The sequence below is a fragment of the Ceratotherium simum genome, chromosome 22 (assembly GCF_057802395.1).
Source record: "Ceratotherium simum simum isolate JZ-2026a chromosome 22, ASM5780239v1, whole genome shotgun sequence".
Taxonomy (NCBI): Eukaryota; Metazoa; Chordata; class Mammalia; order Perissodactyla; family Rhinocerotidae; genus Ceratotherium; species Ceratotherium simum.
Window position 1 is genome coordinate 13,298,334 of NC_141921.1, and position 24,143 is coordinate 13,322,476.

The 24,143-nt window shown below is 37.5% G+C and overlaps 1 protein-coding gene across 3 annotated transcripts in view; it reads left to right on the forward strand.

Moving 5' to 3' along the window:
- Window positions 1-24,143, forward strand: part of GPBP1L1 (GC-rich promoter binding protein 1 like 1) — a 58,920-nt gene that overhangs the window by 21,847 nt on the left and 12,930 nt on the right. For all 3 annotated transcript variants that reach the window (XM_087446037.1, XM_014796420.2, XM_087446038.1), the window contains 5 exons: window positions 5,317-6,341; window positions 6,938-7,052; window positions 10,227-10,356; window positions 10,752-11,038; window positions 23,168-23,240. In XM_087446037.1, coding sequence (XP_087302163.1) covers window positions 6,993-7,052; window positions 10,227-10,356; window positions 10,752-11,038; window positions 23,168-23,240 — 550 coding nt within the window. In that variant the 5' untranslated portion in view covers window positions 5,317-6,341; window positions 6,938-6,992. The remainder of the gene's footprint in view (window positions 1-5,316; window positions 6,342-6,937; window positions 7,053-10,226; window positions 10,357-10,751; window positions 11,039-23,167; window positions 23,241-24,143) is intronic.

Consider the following 24,143-nt stretch of genomic DNA (forward strand, 5'->3'; position numbering starts at 1 on the left):
AACATTTTAAAGTGTACAATTCGGTGGCATTAAGTATATTCATGGTGTTTTGCAACCATCACCACTACCTAGTTCCAGAACTTTTTCATTATCCCAAACATAAACCTCATATGCCTTAAGCAGTCACACTCCCTCCAGCCCAGCATCTAGTAACCACTAATCTGTTTTCTGTCTCTATGGATTAGATATTTCATACAAATGGAATTGTATAAAAAGTGTTGTTTTGTGCACCTGGATTCTTTCACTTAGCATAATGTTTTCAAGGTTCATCCATGTTGTAGGATGTATCAGTATTTCATTCCTTTTTATAGCTGAATAATATTCTATTGTATGGATATACCATATTTTGTTTATGCATCTGTTCATGGAAATTTGGATTGTTTCTACTTTCTGGCTATTGTGAATAAAGCTGTTGTGAACATTTGCTTACAAGTTATTGTGTGGACATGTTTTCATTTCTCTTGGATATAAAGCTAGGGGTGGAAATGTTAGGTCATATGATAACTGTGTTTAACGTTTTGGGGAACTGTCAACTGTTTTCCAGTTTCACCATTTTATATTTCTACCAGCAATGTATGAGGATTCCAATTTCTCTGCATCCTTGCCTCATTGTAATATGTAAAAATTAGTTTGTTAAACCTTTGAATCCTTACCACATGCAAGGCACATGGCTTGGCGGTTAGATGCGCGCGCTCCGCTACTGGCGGCCCAGGTTCGGATCCTGGGCGTGCACCAACACACCACTTGTCCAGCCATGCTGAGGTGGCGTCCCACATACAGCAACTAGAAGGATGTGCAGCTATGACATACAACTATCTACCGGGGCTTTGGGGAGAAAAAGGGAAAAAAAAGGAGGAGGATTGGCAATAGATGTTAGCTCAGGGCCGGTCTCGCTCAGCAAAAAAAAGAGGAGGATTGGCATGGATGTTAGCTCAGAGCTCATCTTCCTAAAAAAAAAAAAAAAAAACAAAGAAGGGCAAGGCAGGAGTCTAGAAACAATAAGTTTTGGCCTGCTGGGAGTTAAGATCGACATTTATAAATATCCTGGAAAGAGCAAGTGTCAAGTGCACTAGAAGGCACAATGAAAAGTATTTTGAGGATTTCAGGGGGGGGATTTTTGGGGAAAGTCTTATTTCTTGACTATCAGACCAAGAAACTTAAATCCTATTCTGTAGTTGGTAGGAAGCCAGAAGATTTCTGAGCAGAGTAGTGATATAATTTGAACCTGGATTTAGGAAGAGAGACCTGGCAGCCAGAGTAGAGGCTGAGCCAGAGGGTGGAAGAGACTAGTAGTGCCTATGAAACCAGTTTTTTTATTGGAGAGTAATTGAAACCTGGAGTGACAAACAGAAATGGAAACTAAGGAATGGAACAGACAGGACTTGGAAACTCTTACATCTTTAGTCTCCCTAGATCTCATCTCTTCTCCTGACTTTAAACATCGCCTACCAAATACTGACAATTCCCAAAACTCTATCTCGGGAACAGATTTCTGAGCTCCAGACCAACTTGACTTGACATCTCATATCTAAAATTTGTTTTTCAATCTTCATTTCCCCTTCAATCTAGTCTTGCATAATGTTTTTTTTTGAAGTTCTAAGAGAGTTTCAAGTGATGTATTTTTCCTCCTCAGAATTTCTCGGTAGTAAGCAAAAGCCCCTCCAATTAGTCACTCTGTAAAAATAGCCACAGCCACGAAAGCCATCACTAAAGAACTTCATAAAATTTTATAAAAAGTTATAAAAATTTGCAGAGCAAATTAATATCATTACAAAAACATTTGACTAATAGACAAGATAAAACAAAATGCCCATGGTTTCACTACCCTAATAAAACCGTTATTGGCATTTTGTCATGTTTTCCTTTAGTCCTTTGCTTCTAAAACAGGAATTTCTTTTATCTGTGCTCTTTCATCTTCTTTTATTTGTTCCTTTTTACTAAACATTCTCATTTGTCATCTGTCTCCTCCCCACCACATATTCTGCACATGCATGCACAGACCACACTCTTACATAACTTTACAGCCTAGGTGTCAGAGTATATTGAGGATGGTAAGTAAGTAGTTGTTATGGGATATATAACAGCTTCAGAACTTTCATACCAGTAGCAAAGCATTGCCAGTTAATATTTCCTCTGCAATCACTGCCTTAACTGGGATTCTGTTTAGAAAAACTTGGGGTTGAGTATTGACTGAAAAGATGGTGTGTGAAAGTGTCAATTGGAAGATTCGAACTTGCATATCAGGATTTGAAAGGAGGTGATGTTTGTTTAAAATTGAGACATTTTCCTTTTTGTCTGTTTCATAACCTAATGAATGCTTCATCTCCCTGCCTTGAATTTCAGATTCTCTGTTGTTCAAGCCAGAATTCTTAAGACAAAAAGTATGCAACAGTTAATTATTTCGTAGGGAAGTTTGATTTGGTTGATATTTTTCCATAAGAACCTATTACAGGGAGATTGTCCACCATACAGTTCTTATTGGGAGTTGCACGTGTAGACCTATATAAAAATAACTCTGAATTATACTGAATAAACAGCAGCCAGTCAGCACTTACTCCCTAATATCAGCAAATGATATGATGGTCATCTACCTGGTTGCACAAGCTAGAAATCACAACATGAACCTGTATTTCTCCTTTATCCCCAGTATCCCATCAGTTGTGAAATCCTGCTTATTTTACTTCTTCCTAAATATTTTGTGAATTGGCTTCTTTTAATTTGTTTATATTAAAAGCTGGTCTTCCCCAGAGTGTATCCTGCGATCAGTTGTAATTTTAAAAATCTCTAGACTGGACCACAGAACCAATATCAAGGGATTATCCTTGAGCTAACTGTTCTTTGTGTAGGCTGGCCCTGAACTTCAGGCCTGGGCCAAAGTGCTAACCAACTCAGTCCTAGCTCACTAACAAGACACGTCTTTGCTGCCCAAGAGAGCAAATTATAGGCAGAGATTCAGCTTCTCTGTTTCACCTGGGACACTTTTGGGGGGGATCAGGGTTTGTCTGATTCACATTTAAGTGTCCATATAATAACATAATGCAGTTTTCTGTAATAACAAAATCAAGTTTTCTATTACTGTGCCAATTTTGCCATTTCAAAGGTATCTAGTTCAAGATTTTCAAATTTATTAGCATGTAATTGCTTTTAATATTGTTTTGCTCATAATATTTCTTAATCCGTTGTATTTATTTACCCTTTTTCACTGTCTTCTTTATTTCTATCTTTTATTCCCAGGCAGTTTTACCAGTTTGTCTCTTATTAAAAATCTTTTTCAAAAGAATTACCTTTTTTTTAATCATCTCTATTTTTCTGACCTTATCTTTTTTGTGCTTTTTTCTATTTAATAAATAGGTGTGCTTTATTGCTTTTTTCCCTTCATCTTGGTAAAATTGCTTAGGTTAGTTTGTTTTTAGTCTTGTTTTAATAAGGAAAGTGTTTGCAAAGCTTATTTTCCATTAAGTACTGCTCTATCTGTTATATTGCAAATCTATAACCTTAGTATTTTTTACTTTTTGATTAATTCCCACTATGTAACCAGCCTCCAGTTACCACCTCTTCCCTTGCGTGGATTCCTTCCTCACCACACCAAGCTTGCAACACCTATGCAAGGCACCTTGCTACATGGAAGCCCTCAACCTGCTTGGCCTTGTCTCTCTGCCAGGATGCCCTCTTTATTCCACTCAGGCTCCCATACTCTACATTGGGCTGCCTTCCCCCTGGGACACTCACTCACGTTGTGTAACAGGCTCTGACATCCTGCACTGGGCTGCTGGCATACAGACACACACATTTCTCTATCTCCCACTCTACATGGACACCCTTCGCATCCTATTGGGTCCTAGCACCCCGCTCTGGGCCTCTGCAGCTCCCCCTCTGCTACCTATGCATCCTTACCTTGCTTGGCCTCATGTAATGGCTTTGGACAGGATTTCTTCAGGAAGAAGAGGGAGAGTAGGAACTGCAAGTGAAAGTTGTTTTCTAATTTTAATACAGTGTGATCAGAGAACATAGAATGTTTTATGCTTTGGAACTAATTGAGATTTCTTCTAACTAGTATAACTTCTAACTTCTGACAGTTTTTCTAACTGTTCCATGTATGCTCTCAAGGACTATATATATACTCTGTGTGATTGTTATGTATTTCAACTTATAAATTACATGAATCAAATCTTTTACCTAACTCTGTATATGTTTGTTCTATTAATACTCTTTTGAGTATTAGAAGTATATAAAAAGAGTAGAGAACACGTGAATAGTTTTTTACCCATCGTTCAATTTAAGAAATAATGCATTACAGATACAGTTGAAGTCCCCTGAGACCTCTTTTTGATTCCTTTGCCTTCATTTCCCCATAGAGATATTTACTATCCTGAATTTGGTATTTGTTATTCCCATGAACTTAAAGCAGTAGCGCAAGGCTGCCAATTGATTATATGAGAAATATCCTCCAAACTAGAATTTACTAGCATAGAGTAGAATTGCCCACAGATGTAAGCATTCTCTTATATCAGAAAACTTTCTAGCCCCTGGAAGAATGTTGGGAATTTGCCAAAGAAATATTTGTGTTATCTGAACTGCATATCTTAAGTCAGCATAAGAGCTTAAGTCTCTTAATTGATAGTTAGATTTCTAAAAATATGTAAATACGTAAAGAATGCTATGACAGATGTTTTGTTTTTAAGGGATCTAGCTGTGGTTAATATTAAATAATTAGGTAGTTGATGACTGGTAATAAACCAGAAAGTTATATGGCTCTTTGACTGCTTATGGCAAGCTATTCCATGTATGAGAGAAAATCTAAATCTAACACTCATTAATTTGCATTTATGAATTACCTTTGATAGCTAATTGGAGAAATGGTTAAATAAAAAAGCAAATTCTCTTGGGGCTGGCCCCGTGGCCTAGTGGTTAAGTTCAGCGCACTCTGCTTTGGCGGCCCAGGTTCAGTTCCCTGGGCACTGACCTACACCACTCAGCGGCAGCCATCCTGTGGCGGCGACCCACATACAAAGTAGAGGAAGACTGGCACAGATGTTAGCTCAGGGCGAATCTTCCTCAGGAACAAAAAGAGAAAAAGAAAACTCTCTATTCAGGTGACTTTTCTAAGATCCTTTAAAAAAACCCTTAAAAGAATTATAGCGTTATGTTGCTATAGATGGTGACACATGAAATTAATGTCTAAATTGGTCTTAAGAGTTTTGACTCCTTAGGACCTTTATTTGATTGATCATTTGACTGTGTCTCATTTTAGCAATTATATATAATAATGATTTGCCTCTTGTGATACTATGTGTTATTTTGGTTTTTTATTTATAGTGATTCCTGTGGCCTTTTAAATGGTTGAATAATGATGGAAATGGATTCAAAATAATACGTGACTTCTCTACTGAAGCAGTAGAAGATTCTTCATATCACCTTCCAGTGGCTCAATTCAGTCTTCAGGAACAGGCAGAATAAGTGAAATACAGAAAACTAGGAGAGGAAAACCTCACTTTGGAACTTTCTCTTTGACTACCCCTCAGCCCCTGTCTTTCTACTTGTTTTAATTTTGCTCTGAATTTATAAATAGTGAAGACCAAAGAAATAGAAGATACATTTGGGAGCTTTATACCAAGAAATTTGCCTTGAAAGCTGCTATTCTTTGGAGGGAAAAGTATATCAAGTTCCTGTCTGATTTTTTTTTTCTAGCAAGATTTCTTATGTCCTTAGATTTTGAAGGATAAGAAAAATATAAATACATATCTGCACACACTTTTTAGCAGCTGCATAAGAATAATGAGATTTGTAAATTAAAGGATTTGTCCTGGGTGTTTTACCACTGGAGTTGACTGCTCAGAAGATCCTTTATAGCTCTTTAATGTTATATTTTGTATCTGTCACTTTGATGTCATTATTTGCCCACACATGAGTTCACATGTCTTTCTAGCTGTGACCTTGTTATGAACAGTGTTTGCACTCATTGTGCAAATGTCCATGTATTATCTATTTAAGCAGCATCATAGTGCCATCACTCAAGGAAGTTGAATGAGGTGAACATAGACATAGCTCTTTCCCCTTCCCCCCATTTTTTAAATGTAACAAATACTTTTTATGTTCCCCTTCCCCCTTCCCCTTTCCCCTTCCCCCTTTTGGAAACGTGTCAGGAGCTAGATAGTTTAAGATGAGCAATTAAGGGGACTGAGAGAGCGGTCCACACAGAGCCTGGCTTCTTTGTGCTTCATCACAACGTGTGCTGCTGGCCAGCCTAATTAAGCACCCTTTTAACAAGAGAACCTCGTGGGAAATCCAGCTGGCCGACTCAAGGAGTTCAAGAAACAGGACCACAGAGGTTGCACTCTGGGGTAAATATGCTTCTATGTCTAACTTTGGAAGAAGGCTGTGTATGTATATATCATGGAAAATATCTACTGCTTTCTGATGTATTTAATTTTGAAGAATATCAGTGGAGTGGTTTGGAGACAACAGTAGATCTCTCAGGAAAAATGATGCTAGTTGATGTTTGAGGAAATTAATGTGAACTAAATAGAAAAACTCTTGAGAGGTTGTATCATCCTTCTCTAGGAACATCTTTTGTATTGCTTTTGCCAGAAGTTACTTGAGTACTTGAAGCAGATTAGTCTCTCTTCATAAGTATCTGTAACTTTAAGTAGATGTTTATTCTTAAGGTTCTGATGTAATTCAAGAACTCATTAGCTTCTTTCATATAACCTTCCAGAACTATGTCACATTTTTCTGTTTATGTGTTTTTCATAGTATATTCACAGACTGTTGTTTTTGTTTAGAACTTCTCTGAGGAATAGAGCCTGATAAGTAATCTAGGGAGGCTCAGAGGGCAAGTTTTTTTGTAAAGAGCGTATCTTAAAGTAATCACAGACGTGTTTACACATTGGTATCAGGTTCTTGTAAGCGTAAGTGATTTGAGTTTTCTCGTTTTCAGATCCTGGCCATGAGGTTGGATGCCTCACCTTGCTGAAAAGAGACACTGGACCTAAATGGCGCAGCATGACTTTGTTCCTGCTTGGCTAAATTTCTCAACACCACAGTCAGCTAAGGTACTGTCCTCTATTCCTGTAGTAATAATCCAAATACCAGTTCTTTTCATTCCCAACTGGTCTATGGCCTCTGTTTTACATTCGAGGTGTGCTTTGTATATTCAACCTTGCCTGAGGATTTCAAATATGTTTTCATAGACATTACCTTTATTTTAATAGGATATAAATTTTTAGGCATCTAAGTCAGTGTGTGCCCTATTACTGCCAGGTGTCCCATTTTTTTCCTTACCCATGCTAAGCTTTCTCATTACATGGCACACTTAAGACTTCCTGTATTAGCTGCCGCACACTTTGGAACTAAAACATACTTGCTAACCTGTTCTTGAGGACAGAGGGGCAGGCGTAAAAGGGAATTGGTTTTTGGGGACATGGACCTTTGGAATGTATGTGCATTTGTCTATAGTAGTAGATGAGGAGGAAGGAAAAGGTGAGACAGTGATTGATTGACTACTACGTGGATCTCAGATTAAATCCTAGAAATTTAAATTCTTAAATTGCTATTTTAGAGGCAATAATCTATTGAATGATTTCAGGGGAAAATGTGTGTTGTGTTAGGGATAAAGACAAATGGAGCGTCTACTTCATATAGAATAAAGTAGCCCTGGGCCGGCCCTGTGGCTTGGTGGTTAAGCGCGCGCGCTGCGATGCTGGTGGCCCGGGTTCGGATCCCGGGTGTGCATCGAGGCACCACTTCTCCGTTCATCCTGAGGCCGAGTCCCACATGCAGCAACTAGAAGGATGTGCAGCTACGACACACAACTATCCAATGGGGCTTTGGGGGGAAAAAATAAAATAAATAAAATCTTTAAAAAAAAAAAAAAAAAGAATAAAGTAGCCCTAGTCACAGTACACAGAACAGCCTAAATTATTGATGAAGGAAACCTTTGGGAAACTAGTCAACTTTGCCAACTATTAGAGGAGGGCCAAAGCTGATAGGTAGTTTCAAAAAGAAATAGCCTACCTTCCCTGTTTTTGAATGTGAATTTTGGGGGAAGATGGTCCTCATCTATCTGTACCTATAAGCTTTTGTTCTAAGCTTCATTTTGAACTGCCCTTTTGAAATTCCCAAAATCTCATAATTTATATAATCTGACCCAACGCTTGGGGGTGGTGGGCTTGAAGGATTAGATATGAGATCCAGGAAAACATTTAAAAATATGCTCATGTTATATCTGCAAAGAATCATTGATTTAGCACAATGAACTAAGTTAAAAAAAATAGGAAATATGCTTTCAATATTTCCAATAAAACTGTAGTAAGCAAAGTTGTGTAGTATTGGCATAAGGATAGACATCTAACGCAATGGAATATAATAGAGAATTCAAAAATAGTTCTGTACGTAAAATCAGTTGATTTTGACTAAAGTGCCAAGGTAATTCAATGCAGAAGTGATAGTCTTTTTAATAAGTAGTTCTAGAACTGGATATCTATGTTGGGGAAAGGGAAAAACCTCAACATTTACTTCATATCATACATAAAAATTAACCCAAAGTGGATCATAACCTAAATTAAAGAGCTAAAAACCATAAAACTTGTAGAAGAAAGAATAGGAGAAAATCTTTGTAACCCACTAGAATGGCTAAAATAAAAACGACTGACAATACCAAGAGTTGGTGAAGATATTAATAATAAGAAAATAGATGTAAAGATGTCTGTGCCCCAACCTATAGTTTTGGTATAAGCTCTTGTCAAACATACTCGTACTTTTCATGGCTTTTTAGACGTTGACCTCTGTCATTTGAGACTAAAGAATGTTGTAGAGGGACCAGCCCGGTGGCGCAAGCGGTTAAGTGCGCGCACTCTGCTGCAGTGGCCCAGGGTTCCCAGGTTCAGATCCCGGGCACGCACCGATGCACTGCTTGCTAAGCCATGCTGTGGCGGTGTCCCATATAAAGTAGAGGAAGAATGGCATGGATGTTAGCTCAGGGCCAGTCTTCCTCAAGGAAAAAAAAAAGGTGGGGGAGGATTGGCATCAGATGTTAGCTCAGGGCTAGTCCTCCTCACGAAAAAAATAAATAAATAAAAAAGAATGGTGTAGAATAAAATTGATTTGGAATAGGAAGGGACATTAGAGTTCATCTATAATAGTGTTTCTCAAACTGCTTCCTTTTAGTCGTTAACTTCAAGACTTATTCTCCCTGACCTCTTTCCTCTTGTGTTAATGAGTAAAACGGGCATGATACCAAATTATAGTATTGTTATGAGTATTAAGTAATGTTTGGAAATAAGTGTTTTACAAAACTATAAAAACTCTCTATAGTTTCCCTGTGGCTTAGCAGTTAACCCTGTGGCTTAGCGGTTAAGCGCGCGTGCTTCGCTACTGGCCGCCCGGGTTCGGATCCCGGGTGCGCACTGACGCACTGCTTCTCCGGCCATGCAGAGGCCGCGTCCCACATACAGCAACTGGAAGGATGTGCAGCTATGACATACAACTATCTACTGGGGCTTTGGGGGAAAAATAAAATAAACAAACAAAAAAACACTCTATAGTTGTTAATGGCCTACCAAGGTGGTATTTAAACCATTCCTTTGTCTCCAATTCTAGAATAATTTACAGAAATAATAAAGCTGTTTAGAATTTTTTTAAGCAAGCATCTTGCGTTTCCTTTTCTATTGCAAGATTAACTTAGTATTTTTTTTTTATGAATTCTAATTTTATTTATTTATTTATTTCCCCCCAAAGCCCCAGTAGATAGTTGTATGTCATAGCTGTACATCCTTCCAGTTGCTGTATGTGTGACGCGGCCTCCGCATGGCCAGAGAAGCGGTGCGTCAGTGCGCGCCCGGGATCCGAACTTGGGCCGCCAGCAGCGGAGCACCCGCACTTAACCGCTAAGCCACGGGGCCGGTCCTAACTTAGTATTTTTAAGTGTAAAGTTTTGGGCCTTATTCTTTATGGATATTGACAGGATTTTTTCCCTTCTCTCATGCAAACAATTGAAGCAGCTGCCTTTTCTCTCCTTCTGAGATAAAGGAAATGAATTAATGATTGAATATGTAACCTAGGACTTATGTAACTGGGAGGCTTGTGGTACCCTTATGACCCATATGCTTATAATAGGGGTTTCTGCCACCATTATTACTTGTTTTCTAAAAGCCTGATGCAAAACCTAAGATACTGAAAGAGACTGATAGCTACTTATCTGTTTGCCTCTCTCTACTTTATCATCTTAGTCACCTACAGCCACCTTTGAAAAACACGGAGAGCACCTACCCCGAGGAGATGGTAGATTTGGAGTAAGCCGTCGTCGTCATAATTCCTCTGATGGCTTTTTCAACAATGGACCTCTACGAACTACAGGAGGTGAGCCATGCCCAACTTCCGTGACTCTATATAAGCTACTCAGGGCAAGCCCAGGCTGGGGTTGCATGTCTATAATCTCGAAATAACGATCCTTTGTAAAAATAGTTCTTAGTTAGGTCCTCCAGTAGTCATTACTCAAATACATTGGCTTTCTAAACCTAACATTCCTATGTTCTCATCAGTCATTTATTCAGTTGAAGAACTCATATAGAAATTATCTAAAAGAAAAAGATGTATTTTGTGATTGTTTTTTGTGGACTTAATCTTTTATTAAAAAGGTCCCCTGAAGGGCTTTTGGCAGTACCATAAACCAGATCAGGGTGCATCTGGCTCAATTGTTTCTGAGTTTCCAGGAAGCAAACAATCTAATGTGCTACTTTTCTTTACTATTCTAGATTCCTGGCATCAGCCCTCCCTGTTCCGCCATGATTCTGTGGACTCGGGTGTCTCTAAGGGAGCATGTGCTGGAATTACAGGGAACCTGTCTGGTTGGCATGGCTCTTCCCGAGGTCATGATGGCATGAGCCAGCGTAGTGGGAGTGGCACAGGGAACCATCGTCACTGGAATGGCAGCTTCCACTCCCGGAAAGGCTGTGCCTTTCAGGAAAAGCCACCTACAGAGATTAGGGAAGAAAAGAAGGAAGACAAGGTGGAAAAGTTGCAGTTTGAAGAGGAAGACTTCGTAAGTATGAAGTTTTAGATGTGTAGTTAAAACTTAACAAATAATATCTTAAATATAAGACCCTGTTAGCAATGAGAACATTTCGGAAATTACTAAAAAGGGAGTCTCTAAGTTTAGATTTTTATTGTTTTTAGATGGCAGGAGTTGATTAGTATGAAGATGATGACCAAAATTCCCGTGTAAATTTTAGCAAATTTTCATGTTTTTCATCTTTATGCTTTTGGAACTTAAAAAAATCCTTAATTTCCCTTAAGTTTTATAAGGTTCAATATTCAAATATAATTATGTAAAAATGTAGTCTTGCATGTTAAATGTTTCCCCAACTATCATAAGAGGTTTTTTCTCTTGCTTTTGCTCACTTATATAAAATAGTTGTCATAAGTTATAAACATGCAATTAGAAGTATTTTAGCTGTTGTCTGTATATTCAGTAGCCAGGCCTGGTGGTGTAGTGGTTAAGATTCAGTGCTATTATTGCTGTGGCCTGGGTTCATTTCCCGGTCAGGGAACCACATCACCTGCCTGTCGGTTGTCATACTGTGGCGGCTGCGTGTTGCTGTGGTGCTGGAAGTTATGCCACTGATATTTCACATACCAGCAGGGTCATGTGGTGGACAGGTGACAGTGGAACTTGCAGGCTGGAACAGACTAGGAAGAAGGCCTGGCCACCCACTTCCAAAAAAACTGGCCATGAAAACCCTATGAATAGCAGCAGAGCATTGTCTGATATAGCAGCAGCAGATGAGAGGATGGGGCAAAAAGACCAGGCAGGGTTCCACTCTGCTGTACACAGGGTCACTAGGAGTCGGAATCGCCTCAATGGCATTAATAACAAAAATATATTCAGTAAAACTTGATGCTGTTGTGTGTTGAATTATGTGCCTTTTGGCCTCTAAACCAGAAGTAGAATTTTGAGTGCAACTTTAAAAAAAAACAGTTTAATAATGTATTTTATTTTGCCAAATATATCCAAATTCTTATAATTCTAACATATAATTGGTATCTTAAATTATTGAGATAATTTGCATTATTTTTTGTCCTAGGTCTTCAAAATCCTTTGTGTTCTATATTTGTAGCACATCTCAGTACAGACTAGACACATTCTGAGTGCTCAACAACCACATGTGGCTAGTGGCTACCATGTTGGGTAGTACAGCTCTAGTTATTTTTAAGTAGCACATTAGATCAGCAATCACTTCTCTGATAGCCATTTAATATGTTAATAAAGCCAACTAAAGAAGTGTTAAATATGGGCATCAGCCCCCTTTCTCCTAAGTCTAGCAAATGTCCTGGGGGTCCTTGATTTAAATGTTATTTATTAATGTGGATTCTTACCCCCCAGGCACCTATCCTTCAAAACTTGAGTCTTGGGAAGGTCTCTACTGCCCTGACATATTGAATATTTGTCCAGAACGTTCTAGATATCCAATAGTCCAGAAATTACTGTGACACTAAATTATAACTTTATTCAGTAAACTTATACTATAGCACATTGAAGAAAGACCAGCGGGAGTGATTAAGAAACAAAATCTTTGTTGCTTATCACACTTTAGGAACTCGGTGAAATCCTCATTAAACCAGCAATAAAAAAAAAGTTTAATTGTATTCCTATTATAAAATTAGTTTCTTTTTGTACTTTTATTCCACATAATTAAATAAACTCACTGTAATTGCAATTTATATCTGACATGAATACTGATCTAAAATACATCTTATATTTTGACCACAGCCAATGGACACATAGAAAACAAGTTTATTTGAGTCTCTCTAATAGTTTTTGTTTCTTATGTGCTTTGGTGAAAAAGAGATTGTAACAAACAATAAGTAGTGTGGGATAAAGTGGAAGTTATTTAGAGTGCCTTTTAAACTAGGTACTACTCCATTATCAGTTCTGTGGCATTCCCAGTGGGCAATGAATTGACAGCAGAAAGATAAATATTAAGGTAGTGTTATTTTTGCCTAAGTGATTTACAAGGAAGTGTGCTATCAAATCAAACCTAAACAAGGTCAGTAAGGGCAAATTTATTTTGCATTTATGTTTTTATGAAATATTCTAAGTATATGTAAAAGTATGGAGAAAAATGGTCAAGTATGCACATCACCTAGCTTTTTAAGTATTGACATTTTGCCAAATATGCCCTAGACCATTCTCTTACAGAAGAGGGAAGATATTACAGATGTAGTTAAAGCTTCCCTAATCCTATTCTCCTCACTTTGCCCTAGAAGTAATCACCATCTTGATTTCAGTGTTTTTTAATCATCCTCATGCGTGTTTTTGAGAAACTTTTACTATATGTATGTATCCGTAAATAATCTGTATTATCAGTTTGCCTGCTTTTGGTGTTTATGTGAATAGTATCATATTGTAATTTTTTTTATTTACTTAAAATTGTTTGAGATTTATCTGTATTGATACATATGGCTCTAGATCAGTGGTTCTCAACCAGAAAGAAGTTTTCCCCCAGGGCACATTTGGCAATCTCTAGAGAAATTTGAGTTGTTATAACTGGGAATGGTACTATTGGCATCTAGTATGTAGAGATCAGGGATGTTGCTAAGCATCCTACAATGCACAGAACAGCCCCATAATGAAGAATTAACTAGCCCAAAATGTCAGTAGTACCATCGTTGAGCAACCCAGCTCTATATCTTTTTCACTGCTATATGGTAAATATACTAGATTTATTTATCCATTTTCTTATTGACAGACATTTAGTTTGGAAAAGGTCTTGTTTTGGACAGTAAATCTAAAGGATTGGAACTGAGGTATTGTAACTGGAGGAAGAAGAGTCAAAAGTAAGATTTCTGTCCAAGACGAGTTGATGAGTAATAATTAATTTGAAAAGGAAGCACAGGAGCGGAATTGTAGGGAGAAGATAACAAATTCTTAGTACCAAAGAGATGGGTGAGATCTAGAGAGATGCACATGGAAGTAGAAGTAATAGTTGAGGTTTGTGGATGGATAGAATGACCCAAGGAGAGTACTATATATAGAGAGGAGGCCTAGAGCAGAACCTGTTGAATAGCAGTAGGGGAGCCGAGAAGTAATTTGTTGAAGAAGAAAGGGGTATACCAAGAAAGAATAGTCAAAAATAAGAAATTAAAGGTATTTGGGGACCTAATTGTTTACAGTGGGTTTTCTATGTTTCTTACTTTTTTCTATATTGTACATTGTATAATTAGAAAGTTATTTTTTGTTTTAAAATAGTATTAGGGGCCGGCCCTGTGGCTTGGTGGTTAAGTGCGCGCGCTGCAATGCTGGTGGCCCGGGTTCGGATCCCGGGTGCGCATCGAGGCACCACTTCTCCGTCCATCCTGAGGCCGAGTCCCACATACAGCAACTAGAAGGATGTGCAGCTATGACATACAACTATCTACTGGGGCTTTGGGGGGAAAAAATAAAAAAAAATAAATAAAATCTTTAAAAAAAAAAAAAAAAAAAAAAAAATAAAATAGTATTAGTTTAATGTAGTTAACAGCCCTATATTGTTACCTTGGACAAGTTAAATAGCCCTGATTTTCCCAGATTTGTTAGGTAGATAGTAATGTGTACCTTGCAACGTTGCAGTAAGTAGCGAAGATCACATATGTTGAATGATGTATGTGAAACACAGACCTTCACACATAGGTTTTTATTTTTTATTTTTTTAATGAAATAGTTTATTTTTTATTTTATTTATTTATTTTTTTTATGAGGAAGATCAGCCCTCAGCTAACATCTGATGCCAGTCCTCCTCTGTTTTGCTGAGGAAGAGTGGCCCTGGGCTAACATCTGTGCCCATCTTCCTCTATCTTATATGGGATGCCGCCACAGTGTGGCTTGACAAGCGGTGCATCAGTGCATGCCCAGGATCCTAAGTGGTGAACCCTGGGCCACTGAAGCAGAGTGCGTGCACTTAACCGCTGCGCCACCACGCCGGCCCCACACACGTAGGTTTTTAAATGGTAACTGTTATTAAATGTGGGAGAGAGGTTTGGATTTGGCAGTTTGGGGTGACCTTTCAAATGTCACTTTCAAAAGTGATGAGCATGGTTGGAAGCATTAGAGAACGAGTCAGTGATGAATTGTGTACTATTCTTTGAAGAAAGAGAAGCCAGGTGTGAGTGTAGAGTTTTCTAAGATTGAGAGACTTGAATGTGTTGGAACCTGAGGAGTAAGAAATTTGTACAGAGAAGGGATCCTGAGAGGATGGCAACAGTGTAGCCATAACTTTTGAATCTCCCCAAATTCTCCAGTAAAAGCAGGGCTCCCTTTAATATTAGGAACAATGTTAAGACATTTACTCTCACCACTTATATTTAGCATTGTACTGGAGGTCTTGCAAGTGCAATAAGGCAAGAAAAAGAAATAAAATGCATACAAATTAAAAGGAAGAGATAAAACTACTCGCAGGTGATGTGATTGTTTACATGGAAAATCCTAAGGACTGTGTAAAGAATTAGAAGCTTTCAGGATATAAGGTCAATATAAAAAAATAATTCTTATTTTTGTATACCAGTAACAAGCAATTGGGAAATGAAGTTTCATAAAATGCCTTTTGTAAAGTCAAAAAAAAAACTGCTTAGGAATAAATTTAACAAAAGATGTGAAAGACATCTATACTGAACCTCAGAATATTGCCATGAGAGGGGCTGGCCTAGTGGCATAGTGGTTAAGTTTGCACGCGCCGCTTCAGTGGCCTGGGGTTCACAGGTTTGGATCCCGGGTGCGGACCAAGGCACCGCTTGTCAAGCCATGCTGTGGCGGCATTCCATATAAAGTAGAGGAAGATGGGCATGGATGTTAGCCCAGGGCCAGTCTTCCTCAGCAAAAAGAGGAGGATTGGTGTCAGATGTCAGCTCAGGGCTAATCTTCCTCTCACACACATAAAAATATATATTGCCATGAGAAATTAAAGATCTAAAGAAAAGAAAAGAGACACCATTTTGCCTGGAAAGCTTTGAATTGGAAGACTCAACAGAGGACATCAATTCTGTAGGTTCGGCACAACCCCAACCAGTGTGCTTTCTTATAGAAATTGACAAAGTTATTCTAAAAATTTATATTGAAAGGCAAAAGACCTAGAATATCCAAAGCAATCTTGAAAAAGAACAACCTAACTTGAAGACTTAGTATAAAGCTACAGTAATCAAGATAATATCACATTATATGTGTATATATCCTCTACCTCTACCTCGTAAGCATACAAAAAAATGAATTTGAGATGGATTATAGACCTAAATCCATCCTAGGCTCCTAAATAGACCTAGAAGCTTAAAACTGTAAAGCTTTTAGAAGAAATATCTTTCTGGCTTAGGAGATAGAAAAATATTTCTTTGGACATAAGAAGCAATAATGGTAAAGGAAAACATTGATAAATTGATTTCATCAAAATTTAAAGCTTCTACTTATCTCTCAGACTCAGAGAAAATATTTTCAAAACATATATCTGAAAAGGGACCTGTATCCATAATATGAATAACTCCTACAACTCAGTTTTTAAAAAAATCATGAGCAAGACTTGAGTAGAAACTTCACAAAGGAAGATATATGAATCGCCAATAGGCATATGAAAAAAATGATCAGTGTCATTAGTCATAAAGGAAATGTGGAAATTCAAATTAAGACCACTTTGAGATACTGCTACATACCCACCAGAATGGCTAATATTTAAAAGTATGAAAACACTAAATTTGGGAACATTTTGGAGCATTTGGAACTCTCATATATTGTTAGTAGGAGTGTGAAGTGGTACAGCCATTTTGGGAAAAGGTCTAGCAGTTTCTTATAAAACTACCCTATGACCCAGCATTTCCACTTGTAGGTATTTACTGAAGAGAAATGACAGTTATATGTGTGTTTATTGTAATTTTATTCATAATAGCCCGAAACTGGAAGCAATTTAAATGGCTATCAGTACAAGAATAGAAAAGTTGTGGTGTAACCGTGTAATGGACTACTTATTCAGGAATAAAAAGGAATGACTAATACAACAACATGATGAATCTCAGTGAAGCCTTACACAAAAGGGTACATACTGTATAATTCCATTTATGTGACATTCTAGAACAGGCAAATAATCTAAGATGAGAAAGAAAATCAGAACAATGGTTGCCTGTGGGAAGTGGGGATTGACTGGGAAAGGGCATGAGGGAACTTTCTGGTTGTAGGAAGTATTTTTTATCTTTATAAAAGTGGGGGAGGTGTTAGCATTTTTCAAAATCCATGGAATAGTATACTTAGTATTTGTGCATTTCATTTTATGTAAATTTTATTTTGTATAATAAAATTTTATTTTATTAACATCACCAGGCATGGGACAAATAGATATCATAAGCCTCCTGAGGTGATGCACGGAGGATGCAATATATCACCTTTGTGAATTCCTTCCAGAAATGCATAGCCTGAATCTAACCGTGCGGAAGCATCACACAAACACATTGAGGTTTCCACAAAAGATTCTACAAAAGAACTAGCTTGTACTCTTGAAAAATGTTATGATCGTGAAAAAAAAAAAGTTCCAGATTAAAGAAAACTAAAGAGATAGGACAACTAGAGGCAACATATGAACCTAGATTGGATATTGGTTGAGGAAAAAACATTTTTTAAACTTGGTTTTGCTATAAAAGACATCAGTGTTGCAGTTTGAGTAAGGATTGTAAATTAGATAATAGTATATGTAATGTTAATTTCCTGATTTTTATAATTGTACTATGATTATGTAAGAATATTCTTTTAGGGAAATATATAATAAAGTATTTAAGGGTAAATGACATCAAGTCCTTCAACTTGCAGATGGTTCAGGAAAAAAAATGTATTTACAGAGAATGGTAGAGCAAATGTGGTAAAATGCTGACATGAGACTGTAGATGCAGGATGTACAGGAATTCTTTGTATTATTTTTGCAACTTTTTTGTAAGTGAAATTATTTCAAAATAATAGATGAAGAAAGAACACAAAGCAAATGGGATTGAAGAACCAGAAAACCCGTGAACATCATCTACAACAAAACAAAGTAAAGTGTCACAACATAGGGACAAACCACCAAAAGCTATAAGACCTGGGTAGTAGTAGCATTTGTGCAGGAGAAATTAAAGGAAGCAGTAGGGCATTTGACAGCCCCAAGATTCCCAAAAGAGCTAACATTTGTTCTAGAAAGCTTAGAGGGCACATTTCAGAACAGCAACTAGAAATTGAGTGGCTTTCTATATTCAAAAAACTAGTAAATACAGAGGTTCTGGGATAAAATATGAAGGATCTGATTGGACCAGTCAGGAGAAAGAAACCACACAATAGTTTGACAAGGAAAGTTAATATAAAGAATTATTGACTATCGCAGGATTGGGGTAATGAGTGATTGGCTGGTAAGAAGTAAGAAGAACTCTAAAGGATATAGAAATAGCAGATATAAGGAGCAGCCACTAACCCTAGGGCTAATATAGAGTGCCCAAGGAAGAATCCCTCATCCCCCCATCACCATCCCAGGACTGAGATCCAGACCTTTTTGGAAAGGGCTTAGCTGTGGCTCACTAAATGGCAGAGCAGTTGCTAAGGTGCTTCTCCCAGGAACAAGTTAGAAATCTCCCCTCTAGAGTACCTGGTAAAGCTGTTCATGGGAGATGTCACTCTGCTACAAAACTCCTCAAGTCAGAGCTCATTTCCACTTTAGAACCTGCCTTAGCAGGACTTGGGTGCTACAGGTGACTGCTGAGTTACCACACTTGAACAAGAAGGAGAATTCTCACCATTGCTCTCTACTGATAAGAGTTAATATGCCAGCTTACAAAGGAAAAATTTTTAACGTGCCCAGATATGTTTACACAGAGCAAGCAGAAGGGATGACTGTGACCTGAGGCAATAAATTGATAACCAGCACAAGGTCTGTCATTGTTCATACTAGGGAGCCAGTATTCCCTTCCAGAACAAAAATCCCTCATTGAGGACAAAAGTATTGGAAATAGAATCCATATTGAGCTACAGAGGTGGAGACAATAGAGACAAAGGAAAGAGAAGGTTCACACGGGGGCGTGGGGTCAGCCAGGTCATCAAAGAAGGTAAGCCACCATATTTTTTAACAATGAAAATAGAAGAGAGAGCTCTGAAGCATGATGTTAGAAAAGCTTTCTTGACCCATGTTCACAAAAATTAATCACATGTAGGATCAAGAGAATAAGGGTCAGGATAGCATCCCTACAGGCAATGCAAAGCATACCTGTGAGACATGTCCACAAAACAGCTAAGAACCATAGCCTGCTATTTTAAAATTTAACTAAATAATACTAAGAAAATAGTATAAGAGTAACATAAACCAGAAAATGTCAAGGTGCTAGAACTCTGGAAAGAAGTAATAGAAGATTTCAGAAAAAGGAAGACTAAACAAGGAACACAAGAGAATAAATACTATTTTTTTTCAAGAATCAGAAGACAGGGGACTTGGTAAATAGATAAACAAAACAATTGAGAAAAAATAATACAGAAGTTTGGCAAAAAAGATCCGATATATGTATAATGGGATTCCCCCTCCCCCCACACACATTAAAAAAACAAAGGAATAGCTTAAATGCTAAAAAGTATAATTCAGGAATAATTTCCTGAAATACAATAGAATTTGAAGCTACAAATTGAAAGGACAGTCAAGAAGTCAGCACCTCCATACTCTTATAAAATACTAGACTCAAGCAAAAAAGAAAAATATCCTTTAGGCATCCAGATGTAAAGACCAGGTGACTTATAAGAGAAGGAAAATCAGATAGACTTTGATATCAAAGCTTTATAACAGAAGTCAATGGAGTGACAGTTACAGTACATGCTCAAGGAAAGAAAATGTGAGCTGAAGGTTTTTATACTCTGTCAAACTTATCTTCAGTTGTAAAGGTCACAGAGAAGTATCAATGTGTAAGAACTTGAAATATTGTTCCCAAGACTTTTTCTGAGGAAAGTACTACACAACAGGTTTTAGATAACCAAACTAACTAGAAAGATAACAAAAGGAATGGTGGTAAATATAATTGTAGAACTAAGAATAAATAAGAATTAAAAGAGAGTATAGCATGTAATAGCTATGGGTTCTAACAGTCCAGATACAGCATAACTATTTTTTAATGGGGAGAGCATGTGCCAAGAAATTAACGTTGTATTAATCATATTGGTGGAGTAATATTGATATTGTTATTCTGAGACTGTTGTATGTAATATGGGATAAAGCAATTGAATATGATAACCTATACCTTGTGTCCTTGAAAATCAGAATTCTCAGCATAGAGGAAAGGAAATACAGATATGAGATGTTCAGTAAAAACCCAGATACTTAATTTGGATTAGAAATATCAATAAGAAGTCATGAGGTATTTTATCTTTGAAAATGTGTATATAGGGGCCAGCCCTGTGGCGTAGCAGTTTGCATGCTCCACTTCGGTGGCCTGAAGTTCACTGGTTTGGATCCTGGGCGCGGACCTACTCACCACTCATCAAGCCATGCTGAGGTGGCATCCCATATAGAAGAACCAGAATGACCTACAACTAGGAAATACAACTATGTACTGGGGCTGTGGGGAGGAAAAAAAAAAAAAAGAGGAAGATTGGCAACAGATATTAGCTCAGGGCCAATCTTCCTCAAAAAAAAAAAAAGAAAAGAAAAAATGTGTATATATATTCAAGCTCTGTCTACTGAAAAGACCTGAAAACAGTAACCAACCCCATAGCACTGAGCATCCCTAGTGCCCAGATTGTGGTCTTGAAATACCATTTCTGGACAGGATATTTACAAGATAAGTTTGGAATATTTTATCATACTACATAGCAAAGAAGTGATTAAAGACTACTAGGGTTGTATCAAGAGGATTCAGAAGCCTAATTGAAGAGGTTCCCACTGGCCAAACGTGGGATATTTCATGCAGTTAAGGATAACTACAAGAGTTTGAATCACATCAAATATGATTAAATCTGTGAGTTCACAATGATACCTCACTTTAGAAACAAGCATGTATTCTGTCTTTTCCATATGACTCGTACCACACTGTCACCAAATAGATGAAGTTGCTTTTTACGGAAATATACTAGCTAATAAAGAAGGAATAATAAAATTAGATCATTGTTTTGCAACATGTAGTGAGTTAATAGTTTTAGGCTGTGAGCATCAGTGTCTACCAACATCACAAAAAGAAGCACAACCAGACATTATATGTCTCCTAATGGAAGAAGACGAAACCAGCAAGAAGTTGCCTTGCCAAAGTAAGGGGGTATTCTGTAGCCTCTAGAACCAACTACCAATTTATAGAAAATATAGAGGTATAAGATTTTTTTTAAAGTAACCTATAGATTAAGAGAGTTAAGAGATGTTTTTGGAGACAAAATTATTGTTTTGAGGGATACACACTTGGGTGGTAAAAAGAAAAGCAAAGAGGTGATCACCATAAGTCAGGATTATTTTTAAAGGGGAGGGAGGGATTATTTTTTATTTTTGGAATAAGGCTTATAAAATGTTTCTGGTTTGGCCAGTAATGTTCTATTGCTTAAACTGAGTGATCATTACAAGAACTTTTGCCCATTTGTTTTCTGTGTGTGTTATATTTTACTATTTTTAAAAATCAGTGGAAAGAGATCGATATCACATAAATAGGATCAGTATCTCTGAATACCCTAGATAGAACGTGACTAAGAACACGGGCCTACTACAACAAAACAAGAAAGCATAGCTTTTATTCGTGGGGACTCCTGCCTATATTGTTCCATCCAGAGGAGGGTGTTTATCTGTCCTTCCTACTCTGTCACTGATTTGTCCATTTATATAGTGAATTGGTAGTTCAGTTTGTATCTGCTTGTTCTATGCTAGTGGTTCTCATTTTGACAGGTTGAAAATATATACCTGCTGGGGCCCCACCCCTGGAGATTTTGATTCGGAAGCTCTGTAGTGGAGTTTGGGCATCTTTCTGTTGTTTGTTTAATGTTCCATGGGCACTTGTGCTAAAAAGCCATTTTCCTGCTCTTTTACCAGATTGTAAAGTTTGGGCTTGGACACCAATGTCATCCTTATACCTCCTAAGCAATTATTGTTAAGTCCAGTCTACCTTAATACTTCTCCATCCTTCCCCTCATCTCTTCCTCTACTTTTGTTGCCTTCATTACTCTCCTGGACTATGGAATTGGTCTCCTAGTTGATGTTTCAACTCCTCAAATACATCTTCAAGCTACTACCAGACTGTGGTAAACTAATGATTGGATCATGTTAACTCTGAGCGTGAGAGACGGATCCCCATTACCTACAGAATAAAATTCAGTCTCTCTAAGAAATACGTTACAATCTGGCTCTTGCCTACTTTGCCAGACATCTATTTCCCCACAGAAGGGTCCCCTCCTTCCCTAGCACTAATGCTGAACTGTTTGCAGATCTCTGAATATTCTTTTTCATGCTTTCCTGTCTTGATGTTTATTGAGCATTCTGTTGCTGGAATCAACCATTTTCCAGCTTTAGAATTCATCTTTAAGGACTCTTGTTAGTCATCACCTCTCGTGAAACCTTTTCTGATAGCACTACTCTTTCGAGTGTAATTGACTATTCCTTCTTTGGTACCCCTCTTTCCTAATGTGAATTTTTATCATAGTCGCTGTAACCTTTTATTGTACTTATTTGTCATAAGGTTATCTTTGTAGTGAGACTCTTACCCTTGTAGGGACACTCTTCTTAATTGTCTTAATTTCCTTTGTATTCCTAGCTTAGTCTCTGGCACATGGTCTGCCTCTGCCCTAAAGCAGTCTTAGAAATGCTGTGAATGTGACAGGTTTCGCTGACCAGATTGTCCTTAAATGTGAGAAAAGTGATCCACATTCTTGTTCATTCAGCTTTCTGTGCCTCCTTATTTGGCATACATATCCTATAGGAAGGTGAGAACTTGCACATTTAGTCTGTTTATTAAAAAAGAAAAAAATTAAAATCCTCTTATATTAAGGGAAATGAAACCCAAGAGAACCTATGATTGATATAAGACCTATTGATTTTGTATTTCAACATCTGTTTGTTAATTGTGAGTACAGCGTTAAATAAGTGCTGCTGATACATAATTATTTGATAGGTGCCATGATAATGGCTACTTTGCCAAAAGTGCCAAAATGGTTAGCTTTCTGTATGAACCATTAATATCCCTTTTTTCCTAGCCTTCTTTGAATCCAGAAGCTGGCAAACAGAATCAGCCATGCAGACCTATGGGGACCCCTTCTGGAGTGTGGGGTAGGTAGATTTTGCCATTTTAAAGGCACAATTTTAAATTTTTCTTAGCAGGGAGAGAAGCAAAAATTCTTTATCTCTTTGTTTCTTTATCTCTTGTTTCTCAACTCATCCATTTGCACATGGTAACTAACACCTATTAGCTCTTACTCTCCACCCCAAAATACCATCGAAATGTACAGTCATGCACTGCATGATGACATTTTGGTCAATGACGGACCTCATATACGACAGTGGTCCCATAAGATAAGTTCCATATAGCCTAGGTGTGTGGTAGGCTATACCATCTAGGTTGTTGTAAATACACTCAATGATGTTTGCACAACAACGAAATTGCCTAACAATGAATTTCTCAGAATATGTCCCTATTGTTAGGTGATGCATGACTAATGGTAGTGGAGTCAGAATAAAGACAATTGACAGCTTGTAGAGCCTTGAATTTGGAAGCAGATTTTAAGCAAAGGGAGAATAATATAAAGCTCATAAGAAGTAATTTTTAATTAACATTGCTAATTCGCTTGTAACAAATGGAATTTTATGCATTATAGTTGTCTCCTAAATTTTGGTGGGCATACATAACAATATATTCTAAACATTGTTCCATGTTACTAAATAATCTTCTCAAGTGTTCTTTGAAAGGCTATATATTACCACATCCTATAGACCATTTTGTTCCACCAAGTTCCAATTGTTGAGTTTTTTTGTTTTGGGGGAGTTTTTTGGCATAATTATGATTGATGCTTGTTGTGTAGGGCAAGGGGAGAACATATAAATACACACATTTATATGTATATATTGGGAATAACTAGCCTTATAAAAAATTAGCAGACAAATCAGTGTATTTCAAACCAAACCTGATCTGTGGCATTGAGATCTTTGGCATTTACAAATGCCCTAGGCCCTACA